The sequence below is a fragment of the Rhagoletis pomonella genome, unplaced genomic scaffold, assembly GCF_013731165.1.
Source record: "Rhagoletis pomonella isolate Grant_MI unplaced genomic scaffold, Rhpom_1.0 Rhpom_scaffold_01695, whole genome shotgun sequence".
NCBI classification, from domain to species: Eukaryota; Metazoa; Arthropoda; class Insecta; order Diptera; family Tephritidae; genus Rhagoletis; species Rhagoletis pomonella.
The window spans coordinates 1-15,415 of record NW_023460249.1 but is presented as its reverse complement, the minus strand read 5'-3'; the positions used below and the strand labels follow the sequence as shown (position 1 = coordinate 15,415).

The following is a 15,415-nucleotide window of genomic DNA, read 5'->3' as shown; positions in this document are numbered from 1 at the left end:
CATATAATTATTGTTCATATGTGTGCATGTATACTTTTGTTAAATTTTATTTTATTTTATTTTATTGTTTTTCAGATATATTAATATATGTAAATTTATTTAAATGTAAGCACGTAGACTTTTTGCAAATTCAACAAAAATTTAATAATTTTATATCAAAATTGGATATGAAACGATATACAGTAAGAATAATATATTTATAGATACAATAATAAACATAGGTATAGAAATAAAACAGTTAAAAAATAATGCATTTGTAGAAAAAAATTTAAATAAAAATTAAGATTTTTACATGAAAGAGAAATATATGTATCTATGTATATACTATGGTATGTTGGATACGCAGCAAGGTTTGACAAGGAGAGAGCATTTCTAAAATTTCGTTTATTTCTTTTAGTCACTACTTCATACAAACTTTGCTTATGCTTTTCGTTTTTAGTTTTCATTTTGGAAATTTGGCACTTTACACAAGCAAAGTATTTGCATGCCATAAGCTGGCGATAAGCCGCAGGTAAGATTTTAATATCTTTAAACAAAACACTAATCACTGAAAGTGTTTTCTTCTCAAGTACACAACGATATGATTGGATTTACTTTCTTTTAAACGCACACAACTGTTTGAAGATTCGGTTTTTGTTATTCGTTATAAATAGTTTTCACGATGCTGTTTCCAAGTAAATTAACGGGCATCAAAATTAATTTTTATTCACAAATTTGTAACGGAATGACGGTAAATAATGTTGTCAAAGTTGCGAAATAATATTAGTTTTATAGAGAGCATATTTTTAATGAATTTTCAGCTGGCATACAGTGGTTAAGACCATGTTGTTAACAATATTTTCTCGGCAACAATGTTGCTTGCAGCCGACGTTGTTAGATTATTAGTATTTCTTGCGAAATAACGCTATCAAGATTTGAAAAAATTTAAATATAAATCCTTCGCAACATTTCCGTGAAAACTAAATATTGCGCAGCGAATGTTAGTTTGGGCGACATGGTGCCGGAAATTATAATTCGGTTTAAATTTTTCGTGGTCGTAGTTTTTATAAGTTCATGTTGCACACAATTACGGCCAAAATATAGTACGAAATAAATGTTGCGTAACAATAGAGAAACATTTACAATGTCTCCAGCATATCGTCGGTGATAAATGACGTGTCATCTCTGTATCGCTTCTGTTAATCGTTCATCTTTTCAACGAACAGTTGACAGTTTACTAATAGACAGGGTACTAATTGACATAGGTGCCTGTCACACCATCATTACGGTTCGCCATCCAAATATAAGGATCTTGATATTTATTGAAGGTGTAGCATCAAATATTGATACATCGTGATACGGATAGTAAAATATCTAGGAATCCGGATCACAGATCGCGGATCGCGAAATAAATATTGAAGTTGTAGCATATTTAAAACGTGATCCATACATTTCGTGAGTACAACTTGTACTCTCATAATGCGAACATCGCAAACGTATTTGTTCTTGGCGCTTAAAATTTTTCAAAGTAAATTTAAAGCATTTAAATTAACATTGCAAATTTTTAAAGAATTATATATAATAATGCATTCCATTACCTGTAAATTATTGGTAAAAAATAATTTTTTTTTGCGCCATAATAAGCGTTCACCACAAGAACTATGCAAATACTGACGCGATAAATATTGAACGTTTAGCACACACTCACAATTCATCAATATTTTAAGATCCATCAATCGCGACCCGTATTGATCGTGTAACAGGCGCCATAGACCGTATTGCAGTATCACCGACAATATACGATCTAATCGAAAAGTGCCTGTGGGTTTAATTTTGCTAGGATGCACATTTTGCTTGAATTGAATTTTGGAAATCGATTAGCGAGTTGTTACAAAAAGGACCAGAGAAAAAGTTTAGAAACTTTTAAGCTTCCCATTAACGTTACTACGCAGATAATTTGTTTCTCTGTTCTAATATTTACATCATGAAAACCTCTATTACTTAAGTATACATTACATATGTAAATCCTAAACTCGTATTGCAACGAACGCCCTCAAGTCGAAAATAACCACTTCATTCCCCTTGCTGTTGTTGCTGTCCCAGCTCGGCTAATGGCTGTTGATAGTTGCATACAATTTTGGCCGCATCATTCATCATTTTTGCTGTTGAACGCACCAAGAACATCAAATGGCATTCATCGTAGACAGTTAGCTCGACACGCGTACGCACTAGACCGTGTAGAACCGTGGCACGTTCTAGATCCAACCAACGTTGCAATGCAAGTTCACGTTCTTTAGTCGTACCTGAAAGCACCACATCTGATGGACCCCAAAGCACAAATTCCAGTACCGATTTGGATTTTGATAGCGATTCGGCGCGTTCTTGCAACAATATATCGGCAACAATGGGCGTAACCTTAGTTGGCGGCAGCAGTTCGGTGAGCGCGATGTGTGCGCATTTGCAGAGTGTACCCATGGGTTCGTCCTCGTCATTGTTGTTGCTGTAAATACAAAATTAATTCAGGCAAATGTTTACCAACATCAGTGCTCTACTAAAAATGTATTACTCACCCTTGTAACACGCAGAGACGTGCCTGCGCATCCTTATTCTCCACATCCTTGGATAGAACTACATTCGATAAGCTCAGCGGCATCTCCTCGATCGCTTTGGCCTGCAAATTCTTCATGCCATTCACCAGCTGCAGCATTATAAAAGCCACTTCACGTGTCATGACATCGTCGAATGCTGGCATGCCCAGCATTGTAGCGCTATCCCCGGCTGCCTCCAACGAACTGCTACCACACTTCTCTAACGAGGACTCTTCGTTCAAAGTGCTCAGATTTTGCACAGATACCACATTCCGTAATGTATTTATGGTAGCGCTATCCTTCAATCCACTAGCAGCCAAATTCGGTATGGAACCACGGAAATTGAAGTTGCTTTTGTCCAACACCTGCGATTTGCCTTTGAGTATGGCGCCGATCGATTGTAGCGTGTCCAATTGCAAGCGTGGCAGTACCGAAATCGTAGCCTGTAACAAGGTCACAGCTGTCGAGGGCATTAACGGCAAGTGATAGCTGGGCACCAAATCACAGAATTCCGTAATTGGATTAAGTACACCACAGACGCCACCCGATAGCTGATTCAATTCACCGCCAACACCTGAAAGCTGATTACAGTCTGCCGAAAGCGCCAAGGTGACGGGCGCTGTGGTCCAGAGTGCCGCATGGAAGGCTTTCTTGCCGACAACAAATGCTTGCGCGCCATCCAGTATGGTGAAATCCTCAAAGCGTAAATTAATGGCGTTGGCTAGGGGACGCAGTGCGGGTGGAATGACGGGTGTCTGTTGGAGCTGTATATGGGAAGATCAGAATTACATGCGTATTTATAAACTGTATTGATTTCGGGCATTAAGACACATTGGGCGCTACACACCTGATCGAGCACCTGTGCTAAGGCTTCGTGATTTGCCACGACCACTGCGGTGTAATTGTCCTCTATGGTTTTGTGTACAACACTGCGACCTTTGCGCATGCGCAAACGATTTGTAGCCTTTGCACGATGTTTGATGGCCTGCAAAAGGTTTGAACAGTAGGATGTATAAGTACATACATATTATGTGTTTGTATATGGGACATTCCATACAATATTTACACCTCAATATTTTTTTGGGGTGCAATTTATTTTTTTTACATTCGTTAAACAGTGCTTGATTAATGCGAATATTTACGATAAATGAGTGACATGTGCCACTGCTCAGTAATAAGAGTTGCCTACCTAGATTTTCTGGTAAACGACACAATTGTGGATTGGTAACAAGAAATCATAGTACATAAGTCGATTTTCCACAGAAAATATGGTTATTAATCAACCTAAACCGCCATATAACTAAAAAGCATGCAATTTTGAATTGTGTCGGTAATGCAGGGGGCCATCGATATGTATTTACTTAAATATAAATATTATTTTATCACCGATATCATTACATTTCTATGTGTATATAGCAAACTTTCACTTACCGATGGTATGCCCCATACACTATCATTAATATCGGTAGCTACATCACCGCCTGCCTCGCTGCCATAATAACTGTACGGCGCATAGATTTCGAATTCGCCAACCTCACTGCCACAATATGAAGCTGAAATAATGCGTGGAATGTTGGCTGCGCGGAAAGCGAAGGAAAATAAGGCAGTAAGTAGGCAGTTAAAATAACAGTAAACGTAAATATGTAAATTGAACTTGAAAATGCCAAATTTACCTAAACTGTTGTTCAACCCAAAGTTACGGCCGGGGCCATATTCGCTGCGTGTATAGCTCGCCACCGACATTGTGTCTGAGTACAGGTTGCTATTGTTGTTATTGTTCCGACGTGGCGGCAACAAACGTTGGCCGGGCGACAAATCGACGGAGCGCGTCGGCGGCAACGGTGGCGAAGATGGACTCTTGACCATTTCATACATATTCTCATAGTCGCGCTTGTCCTTCAAGTAGCTGTCGATTGTACTGTTAATTTTACGTACCGAATCCTTCAAGCTGGTTGGGCGCCCTTCATTGTGCTGGTTGAGTGAGGCAGCGGCACCACCATTCATTGCTGTTGTGTTGTTACTCAGTGCATTGTTGGCTGCGCGATTTTCAAAAATTTCCAATTTATTGGCGATAGCAATTTTTGGGTCACTTTTGCGACGTTCAAAGGTACTCGTACGGCTACCGGTCGGTGGTTTGCCATCGCCCGCTGGCGTTGTGGGCGTGACAGCTCTATCGGCCGGTGAGAGTTGTGGACTCAATGTGGGTAAATTGTTTGCGTTTGAATTTCTCTTGCCGCTGTTGCTGTTGTTAATGTTGTTGACGACGGTATTGATTGCGGTTGCACCATTGGGATTGGTTGAAGTATGCTTGTGGTTGTTGTTGCTAGTGTTGGAGCTGTTGTGTTCGAACGATACATTATCACCGTTTGACGAGCAAATCGAGATAGTATCGGCGTTGTCACTACGTGCTCCGGCGTGTCGTTTACGTGCCAATTCCAATTGTGCTTCACGCTCCCGCATGCTAGCCGTACGTTCGGGCTTGCGCGGTGCAATCGATGAGCGAATTTCGCCTGCAAATATAAAAAAAAAAATAACGTAGTATATTGATGAAATTGAATAATTTTTAAATTTAAGTAAATTTAAATCTTTTCTGCGTTTAAAACGAACTATTTAATTAAAAAAAAACAATTCGATTTAGATAACAGTTATAAATTGCTTTTACTTCTTGTGGTGGTAACCTTAATCTGTGCACTACTGTATGGCGTACATAAGTTATCTTCCATTGGGTGGGGGTCAAGGCTGTTGGTATTGCTCCATACGTGGAGTAACGCTCTGAGTGCAGAGCTGATAGTTCCAGGCCAACCACACCTGTAATTCCGAGTGTCGTCTGTACTGTGGGATGTATGGCCAAATACGGTACTGTGTCTTATAACTGTGGCCTTCATATACATGACGCGCTCTTGTTGTAAGCAGTCTGACTCGGAATAATGGGATAATGTCCCAGCGGACTTACTTTACCCCATATTAGTGGCAACAACTAATGGAAAACTTAAACAATATCTTAAATCAAAAGCTAGATGAAGCTGTATGACGTATACATGATCGACGATAGTACTGTCCGGGATGAAAGCATTGAAAAATTGCTATTGGATATCTAGCCAGGCGATGAGCAGAGGCTCTAAAAATGCAAAATCAATAAATTTTTATATAAATTTCTTAATATCTTTATTTAATAATATCGGAATTATAGGAAAAATTATATGCTTTTTTAAATCATTAATTATGTTGGGGAGTACTTCGATATGTATGTAGATACCATCATTTCTAGTTGAGGAATCTTTTTTATAAGCAATTATTTTATATCCAGGGTTTCAGGCTAAAATCCTTTAAAGTATTTTTGAGTTATTGATATTGATACAGACGACAAACCTTGTTGCCAACATAAAACAAAATTAAAATGACTTTAATTTTTGCAAACCAACACCCAAACTTTGACTACGAAAATTGCAAATAATGAAGATTTTATGTATTTACATATATACGTACATATATGCCATACTAAATTTTTCATATATTTTTAATAAAAAGATAAGTAGTTCATTAAACAGCAAAAACTATAAGAATACATTTTTTTAATTTCATACAGAGCTCGAAATTACCAGGAAATTAAAAATTTTTCAACTCTATTTCTTCGCAAAATTTTGAGTATGCAGTTATACCCATTAAATTTTAGTACAATAAAGTGCAAGTTTCAAGACGCAAAAATTTACAGTTGATTGAATAAAAATTTGGTACGAAAAACTGACTGTATACAAAATACACTTTTACAAGCTTTTGCTTAGAATTAAAAGCCTCTTAGTGATAACGAATCGGTATCAATGAGTATAATGAGACAGTCAAACCCTTTCTATGCGAGGTGTCTATTAGTTTAAGGAATGACAATGTACTCGTATAAAGAATTTAAAAGATTTAAATAACGTAGCATCTTTAATCTAGACACGTTGGTCATTGTTGAAATAGAATTAATAAAAAAAAAAAGATTTTATGGCTCTTTCATGGTAAATTATTCAAAAAAGTTCCAAGCTAAACTTCTTTTAAATGATTTGCTCTACATTTCACAACATAGCACATACTTATTTAACACATTTTTTTTTTGTATTGATTCGATATTTAATTTATTTAAAAAATAACAATGTAGCTTTTTGTTAACGACTTATTAGTAAATACCCATTGTGCCCATTGAGCACAATGCAAAAGAAAGCGCGTAGAGAACAAAATATAACATGTACATTAGAGTGGTCCAAAAACAGTAAAAAAATATAAAATAATCAAAATTTTAACAGGAGAAAAATTATAAAAACTAACAGGATCTGTGCTAAAGTCTTGCAGTTTTGCTAATGCTTGTTCTTTTACAAACAAATCAAGTTACTAATGAAACAAATCGATGGATAAATAAAGAACGAGTGGTCAAATGGAAATGCGCAAAGGTTTTTTGTATGAAAAATGAGCAGGAAATACTGTTACTCATACGCCATGTATGCACGCTTTAATGCTCATATTTCATAAAAAAAAATCGTTACGCATTTTCATTTCACTACTCACTCATTACTACTACTATGTATGTATGTATATTAGTATGTTTATTTGCATAGCTGATTTCATTAACCTTGTCTTAACGGCACAAAGCCAAATGCCACAGCTGGCAAGTACATCATTTACGACATGTACTCCCAGTGGCACAGTGTTGGCCAAGAATCATTAAACTTGAATTAGCCAAGTTGCTGCAGAAACACGAAGCACACTCTGACAGCAGCAGCAACCGTACCGGTAAAATAGAATGCCGGACAAGTTAAGTAAAAAAATACATACATACAAATACATAAATAAGACTCAAACCAACTATTCGACCAGCAAACAAGTCAAACGGCATAATTGCAATTGTGACCCAAATCCGAACCAAACAAGTACGGATGCGAGCTTTGGCTCACAAACACTCGCAAATTTATTCATGCACCTACATACATACATACATACATACATACTACTTATGCAACAGTTGGTAATAGCAAGAATATAACAAATTATGTTGCGGTAGCAAAACGATTGAGAATATGGGGGGATTAAGATGCGCTATAGGATTTGTTGATGTAGTAAGCTTCTGACCAACTGAATGGGCGACTCGACGACTTGATTGTTCGACCGCAACATTGGCGGTAAATGGAAGCGGCACTCAGAGGTCGAGTGCTGCACAGGTGTGCGAGCTTAAGCATGCACAAATTTGTGGCTAAATGTATGTATGTTTAGTTATATATGTACATATGTTCATATGTATGTATGTACATTAGGATGCCTCAGAAAAGCGATATAATTTTATTTTCTTCACGTTGTTACTACTTAAGTTTACCAGTACCAGTTGCCAGTACCACTTAGTTTATAGCTTTTCTTCCAGAAAACTCCTAAGCGTTTTTTTTGAACAGGATGGACACCGAAAAATTATCGGTTAGATCTGAGATAATTAACCGACTTCCAAAAAAGGGGGAGGTTATCAGTTCGTCGGAATATTTTTTTTTTTGGTTTTTTTGTTTTTTGTTTTTTATCTATGTTACCGCATAACTTTGGACCACGTCAACCGATTTCGAATATACATACATTTGCAGTAAAAATTTGCACATCAGCTTGCTCCATTCTAACTTAAAGAACAACTTTTGATATGTGCGTAATCATAGATACTTTCAAGTGCATATACATATACATTCATTTGTATGAAGTATGGACCCTGCAGGGAAACCCCGAACTGGTGAACCAAATTTGTATTTCCGTACTAGATCTTTATCCCCACCAGTCCAAAATCGGCGAAAAGTGGTACTTTTAAAAACTAATTTTTTCAGTTTTTTTCACTAGAAATCTATATCTAAAGTGACGAATTTAGAAATGGTTCGGAACTATAGAAAACGGGATGCAGAACGAACTAGATCTTATTTGTCGAATTTAGAACTAGTTCGAAACTATCGAATAAGGGATGCAGCGGGGGGCTTGTTTAGTTTACATAGATATGTGTTCGGCGGCTTTTTCGTTCAAATACGCTTCTATTCTGTGCTTCGCACATGCTTTTTCATAGCTTGGTAATACAAAACTAAAATTTGTGTTAACATTTCAACATCTTGAGACCGTCTGGAATCTAAGAAATAACAGCGAGCACCTCTGCAAAGTCAGCTACAGCTAAAGGTTTGTAAACGTACATTTCTTACAATCATTCAAACAAATTTAATTTCAAATTGAAAACACATTTCTTCCAAAATAACTTAAAATCGCACACACGGAAGAACCAAAAAGATTGAAAAATCATGATACTTTTTTCTTTCGTCTGTCGATTTTAGAGCTGGTTCGGAACTATAGAATTTAGGACTAGTTCGGAACTTTCGAAAAAGGGATGCAGCGAGGGGCAATTGACACTTCCTAGGACATCGCCATGTTAAATACGCCAGTTGCTTGCATGCAAAAGAGATTTATCGCGAACCAGTACTGGGTCTAAATGTACTAGAAGCGCCCCAGTTCAGAACTAGAGATTTTCCCCACAGGGGGAGTATACAAAAGAACCAAAATTTGTATGCGCGTGTTAGCTTTAGCATGTATGTACACTTAACCCAGTTAATCCAACAGTCAGCCACACGTTTTACAGTTATATTTGATGGAAATAAGCGGTTATACATACATACATTGGTAATTTTTTTTTTTTATCAACTAGCATTTATTATTGATGCTCCTGAATAAGTAAGAGGCATGACATTCTTGCCGCATTTCATTCGTTTTACGTATTTTTGGATGATTACGACTTCAATGATCGATCCATGCTTATTCATTGTTTGTATGTATGGTACCTCTATGAAAACATATACAATGTACATACATACGTACAGAAGATTTTTATTCTCCTTTTCACATATCGAATCGCATACCTACTGGTTTTCTTTTCGTTGCTACTTCTTGTTATTTTCACCAGTTATATATATATATATATAGGTAAATGGGTCGCTGACGAGGTGCGGTGACCGTGCCGTTGGTACATTACTTCACATGAATTTGAATTGGGATGGCCATAGTAAGTGCTTTTTACTTTTATCATCTTGAAGGTCGTACGTCTTTGAGCTACTCACTTAGGTATCTAGATATTGAGCTTTTGGAACGTGACATGTTTTTTCGGAATAGATTTACTTTAGTGGCGGCTGGCTTCGCATTGTTTGACTGTACGCCCATCGGCTTTGGTATGCCAAGGAGTGGACGTTTTTGCCAATGATAAGTTAAGAATGCTGAGCACAGTTATAGCTAAATATTCTTAATTTCAAGTGGCATGATTGATTCGATGTGCTATTTTAACTTTTATTTTTGTATTCCTTTGCAACGGGTAGTGGAGTGGAACATGCATTTTTGGCATTTAAAAAGTGGACATAAATATTTGACCATTTAAAAACTGGACATATATGTTTGGTAATCTAATAACTGGAAATAACTATTTAGCCATTCAAATATAAACTTGAAACTTTCGAAAACAAAACATAAATTTTATAATAATAACGGATAATAACTCTACATATATTTTAGATATGTAAAAACTGGACATAATTATTGGGTCATTTGAAAACTGGACATAAATTTTGGGCACTTCTTGAAAAAATGTTGTCATTTGAAAAATGGACATAACTTTCGGGTATTTAAAAACTAGCCATCGATTTTTGGTGATTTAAAAACTGAACATAAATATTTATGTATAAAAACTGAACATCGATTTTTGGGAACTTAAAACTTAACCAAATTCTGAACATGAATTGTTGGTATTTAAACTTTGTTAAAAGCTTTGGGTCATTTACAAAATAGGCATACATTTCAGGCATTTAAAAACTCGGCCCGATTACTTTGTTATATGTGGACATTAATTTTTGGTAATTTAAAAACTTTATGAAAAAAAGCATACGTTTTAAAAATGGTCAAACATTTTTGGTATTTTAAAAACTCAATTACATGTATATATACTTAGTTATCTTTCGTTTGCAATGCAATTTCTGAAAAAGGCGATGATAGATTTTCTTCAAAGTCTCGGAGAATGTTACTAGTGGACGAAATTCTTAAATTATTTTACCTTTACTGTTCAATGTTAATTACTTTTGAGTTCAAGAAGAATTTTCTTCAGTAAAACTTTGTCACATGCGACATTTGCCAACAATTTTGCGTTGTATGAGATACGAAATAATGTGATAAAAATTAGTATTAAATTAAAGATACTTTTTACCCAATATCCTGAAAATTAAAGGATATACATATACAAAAATCAATATCGACATTTGACTGCATTATTAACTGAATTTGTACAAAATTACTGATACAATTTTAGTCTATATCTCGAAAACTAAAGGGGATATACAGAAACTGATGGGACCACTTTCTACATTTCAAAAGTCGTTGCTACTTTTTGTATGCCCATATTTTTGTATATACATATGACATTATCCAACTTTTCATTATCTAGTTTTGTCATAATTATGAATGGCTTATCCATAGTTCATTTCCACCAAACCTTAACTCCAGTTTAAGCCTATTTGAAAAAGGAGATTACACTTCGAAGGGCCTAAATAATTGCTCATATTAAGTACAAGAAAACGAAGGTTAAAAAGAAAATGGTAAGAAACAAACCTTGTCGATCAGCCCATGTAAAACTTCTTGAACTTATCTCAGCTCTTAACTGCTTTTGTGGAAATGGACAATTAGGTTTTTATTTTCTGTGTTAACAACCTACCACGTTTCGCTTTAGCCATGACTCTCGAAGAGCCTTAACATAATTGTAAAACACATTACAAGCAAACTGGCAGCACTTACCTAAATTGGCATAAACATTGTCCGACTTGCATTTCATAGAGCCACCTGCCTCGCTCGCAGTGATTGCGCCAGCCTTCCGACCGTTGGGTGCATCTGTCACCGTCATCGATATGGCATTCAGTCCAATGATTGCCTGCTTCCGGCGCAGTTCTGCACTCTTTGGTGGCGGCGGACGTGCCGGCTTGTTTAGCTCGTGCGAACGTTGTGCGTCTATGTTGCGCAGTGGCGGTGCCGGTGGCTTAGCCGTCACCACGGCCACCGTTTGGACTGCTACCGCATCATTGGTCTTCGTTATGTCTTTGACCACTTCCACTGCTGTCGGATTAATGTCGATCGGATGGATGATCACTAAGCGTGGCTTACCCACGACACCCGCCTCCTCACCCGTACAAATCTCCGAGTAAATGCTGTCCTTCTTGTGCAGATTGTCTGTCGTTTTGCTGGCACCCATGCGCAAAAATTTCTTGATCGAAAATTTCGTTTTGGTCTTTTGTGGCGGCGTTTGCTGCGGTTGCTGTTGCTGTTGCTGTTGCTGAGGCGTCAACTTTTTGTCACTTGTCGGCGGCAATGTTGGCAGATTCACCGTCGTATTTGTGTGTGTCAGATCGGTCAGACACTCCTCGGATAATGACAGGTTCTTGTGATTCTTTGGCAATGGCTCTGGTGTGAGCGACTGCTTGAGGCTAAGCGATGATGTGGCCGTTTGTAGCTGCATGTTCTTTAGCGCATTGCTGCGTTGCGTAACGAATGTATTGAGGCTGCGGAACTTGGGATTGACAGTGGCGCGTTCACGTTTATCCTTCTCCCGTATCACCGGCGAAGAGGCGTTTTTGGCATTGTTCGGATTATTGTTGTGTGTAGCGTTCGTTGTAGTCAGTGTTGCCCTGCGCGTGTAAACGCCTGCTGGGTTCGATACTGCTGCGGCGATGATGGGGCAGCCTGTGGTGGTTTTGCTTGCAGCTGATGTAGGTGTTTGTTCACTGGATGACTGACAACTCGCGGTGGCAGACTTTTCAGTTTCGGCGCGATCGTTTGTTTTTTTTCACATCAACGCTACAATCGTTATTTGATTTGGACTCTTTTTGAGTTTGGGCGGAAGGCGACGGCGCTGACTGTTGTTCTGCGCTTGCGACTTTTTTAGAAATCGTCTCTTCCACTGGCACATCGTTGGATGAGCCGCGTGTCTGATTAAATTCTAGTGCAACATTGTAGTCACGTTCGGGTGTTGGTGGTGCGCTCGTTTTCTGTTCGGGCGGTGGATTTGGCGCTCTGCCCTTCTTTAACTTGGCATCATCTTTCAATGCGTCTGGCGTCACTGAGCTCAAGTTCAGGTTTTCGTTAGATTTTGACATGACCATGTGTAATTGATTGATGACCTGCTGCTCGGCACTTGTCGGAGTACGTTTGCCAACAAATGCCTTGAGCGGCGTACAGGTTGGTGACACCACCGGTTTTGCTGGCAGGTCAGGTTTCTTCAACAAAATGGGCGGATGCTGTTTCTGCAGTCCATGTAGAAATGAGGGACGCGCATCAATTATTTTCGTAGGTGGTGGCGATTTAGGCAATGCAGGCAGCGGTTGTGGTTGCTGCTGTGGCTGTGACTGTTGCTGAGTCGTATTTGTCTCTTTGTTTTCCAAACTGCCATCTGGATCCGCGCTACCATCCGGCTCACCATGCAATTCTCTGCTCTTATCTAAAATAAATGCAGTCTTCGCTGTAGCCACTGTAGCAGCTTTTGGTTTTGTTGTGTTGGTTTGATTGGCCACTTGTATATCCTCATAGTCTGAGTTATTGGTGCTAACACTCAGCTTCTTCTCAACACGCACGCGTTCTTTTTCGGCGCCGCAGTTCTTGTATTCATTGCCAATGCTGATGCCTATGCCAGAGTCCGATTCGCTGCGAATCATATTGTACGAGGTTTCCTCATCACTGCTGCCATCAAAACTGCTGCCCGTCGAGTCGAGCGCGTCGTCCGAGCTACACTTGGTCACAATTATGCCATCAGATGTTATTTTGCTGGTCATAAAGTTGCCTTCGTGCAGATTATACGAGGCAGCACGCGTCTTCGACGACAGCAGCATGTCCGTTATGTACTGGGAGCTGGTGAAGATGGAAGAATCATTGTTGCTAGTTGCACTCTTATTGCACTTATTCTCCGCTGCTGGCACTGTGGTCGTAGATCCAATAATGGCCACAGCTGGTTTATCTTGTAAATCACATTTGCCGTCTGGCAGATTCTCGTAGCTTATTTGCGTTTCGACAACATCGTAGTACGCCGAGATGCCATTCTCGTTGTCCGAACAATTGCTATCGCTGTCCGAGTATTTATGGAAGACACTTATTTTGGGTTTGGCATGATCCTTTGTAATAGGTGGATTGCGTGCGATCGGCTTCTTAAGCTCAGGAAATGGTTTATTCTCCATAGTATCGCTCAAGCTGCTAATCTCGAATTTAATCTTCGACGTTGTGGTAGCTGTCGTTACTGTGCTTATACCATTTGTGTTGTTGTTTGTGCTATTGTTGCTGCTGCTGTTGTTCGCAGTGTTGGTGCTCACCTCCATTTCGCTTGCCAGTTTCTTGCATTCGCTCTGCTTCTTTTCGAGTGTCTCGGAGATTTCGTCCAGCAGCGATTTTTCCATGGCCCGTTCGATGGGCGGACTATTCTTGCCATCGCTATCGCTCGATGCCAATGCTTCTTGTTTCGCCTGTCCGCTCAACAAACTGCTTGCGCTGGAAGCCATGTAAGACGTTACTGTTTTCGTTGCTGTTGCTGTTGCTGTTGCTGCAGCTGCAGTTGTTATCTTTGTTGCGGTCGTCGTCGTTGGAGATGCCGATGCCGATGCCGATGCCGATGCTGTTGCAGTCGCTGGCTTCTTCATTGACTTAACAATCGTCGCACAGTGCTTTACCACCGCCGGTTCGCTTGGTTCATTTACTTTCGTCTCAAATTTGGCCTTCACTGTTGTGGCGGTAATCGAAGGCGCTGTCTTGGCGGAATCAGTTGTGGCTGTGGCTCCAAATGGCATTACATTTATCTTGAGCGTTTGCTTTTTACCCTCCTTGTCGACTTGTGGTGCACCAAGCTTTAGCGCGGCAAACGAACGCTTAATGTTTTCCTGCGGATCGCCCAGCAAGTTGCCGTTGTTCATATTGAAGTCGGTGTTGGCGCGAGTGATGCGCTTCAGCTCGAGTGTCTCCTCGTCGTCGGTGCTGGTGGCGGCATTGTCGTCGCGTTCATTGCCGATATTCATGAAATCATGATCATCATCGTCATCGGAATCATTGTCGGACCATTCGCCACCGATGCCGATGACTTCTGAGATATTTTTCGGAAAGGATACCTTATGCGATTTACCTTTGCTGGTTTTCGATTTAAGCGAAGCAAAGGATTTTTTCATGATGCTCTTTGCAGGTGATTTATATTTGTTTGGGTAATCAGTCTTTTTGCTGTCCAAATCGTTTTTGGACATTAAATTAGAGGCGAACTTCGTTCTATCCATGGCGCTAGAGTATTTAGATGTGTATGTGGAATTACCGGGCTTGTGCTCGTCTTTGGATTTAAAGCAGTTAGAACAGAGGTCTTTCTTCCACGCGTTCTGCGTGAAGTGTGGACATATCGAAGAGGACATGTTGTGGTTGAGGATGACGCTATTCGTTTGTGTGTGTGGATGTATGGACGTGCTACGCGAGGAGGTGGTACTTAAGACAGTGAAAACGGTGTGGCCATAGTCTGAAATTAGCAAAGAAATACAAGTTTCTTATTTAAATATTTAATACAAATGCAGTTCTAAGTTAAAGTACAAACGTTTAACATATATTTAGTAGATAAATTTAAATTTTTTTTTGAAAATCTATAGTTAACTTCCGAAAGGTTTGGACGCGCTTCAATTGCTTAACTGGATATATGTTTCAGTCAAGTTAGATTGAAACATTGATCTCTCTAATGATTAACTATCAAAATCTATCGTCGTTAAAATTCGTAAATTGAATACATATTTGCAAATGTATGCGATTTCTAAATTATCGAATTGAAAATTCTC

General features: G+C 38.9%; 1 protein-coding gene across 1 annotated transcript; it reads right to left on the bottom strand.

The window, feature by feature from the left end:
• Nucleotides 1-594: 594 nt before the first annotated feature.
• Nucleotides 595-15,106, bottom strand: LOC118752623 (pneumococcal serine-rich repeat protein-like). The gene is given in 7 exon segments (XM_036487512.1): nucleotides 595-2,479; nucleotides 2,550-3,331; nucleotides 3,415-3,552; nucleotides 3,999-4,144; nucleotides 4,241-5,077; nucleotides 11,376-12,405; nucleotides 12,407-15,106. Coding segments are annotated over 7 exon segments (5,958 nt in total). The 5' UTR covers nucleotides 15,005-15,106; the 3' UTR covers nucleotides 595-2,052.
• Between the last annotated feature and the right edge of the window lie 309 nt (nucleotides 15,107-15,415).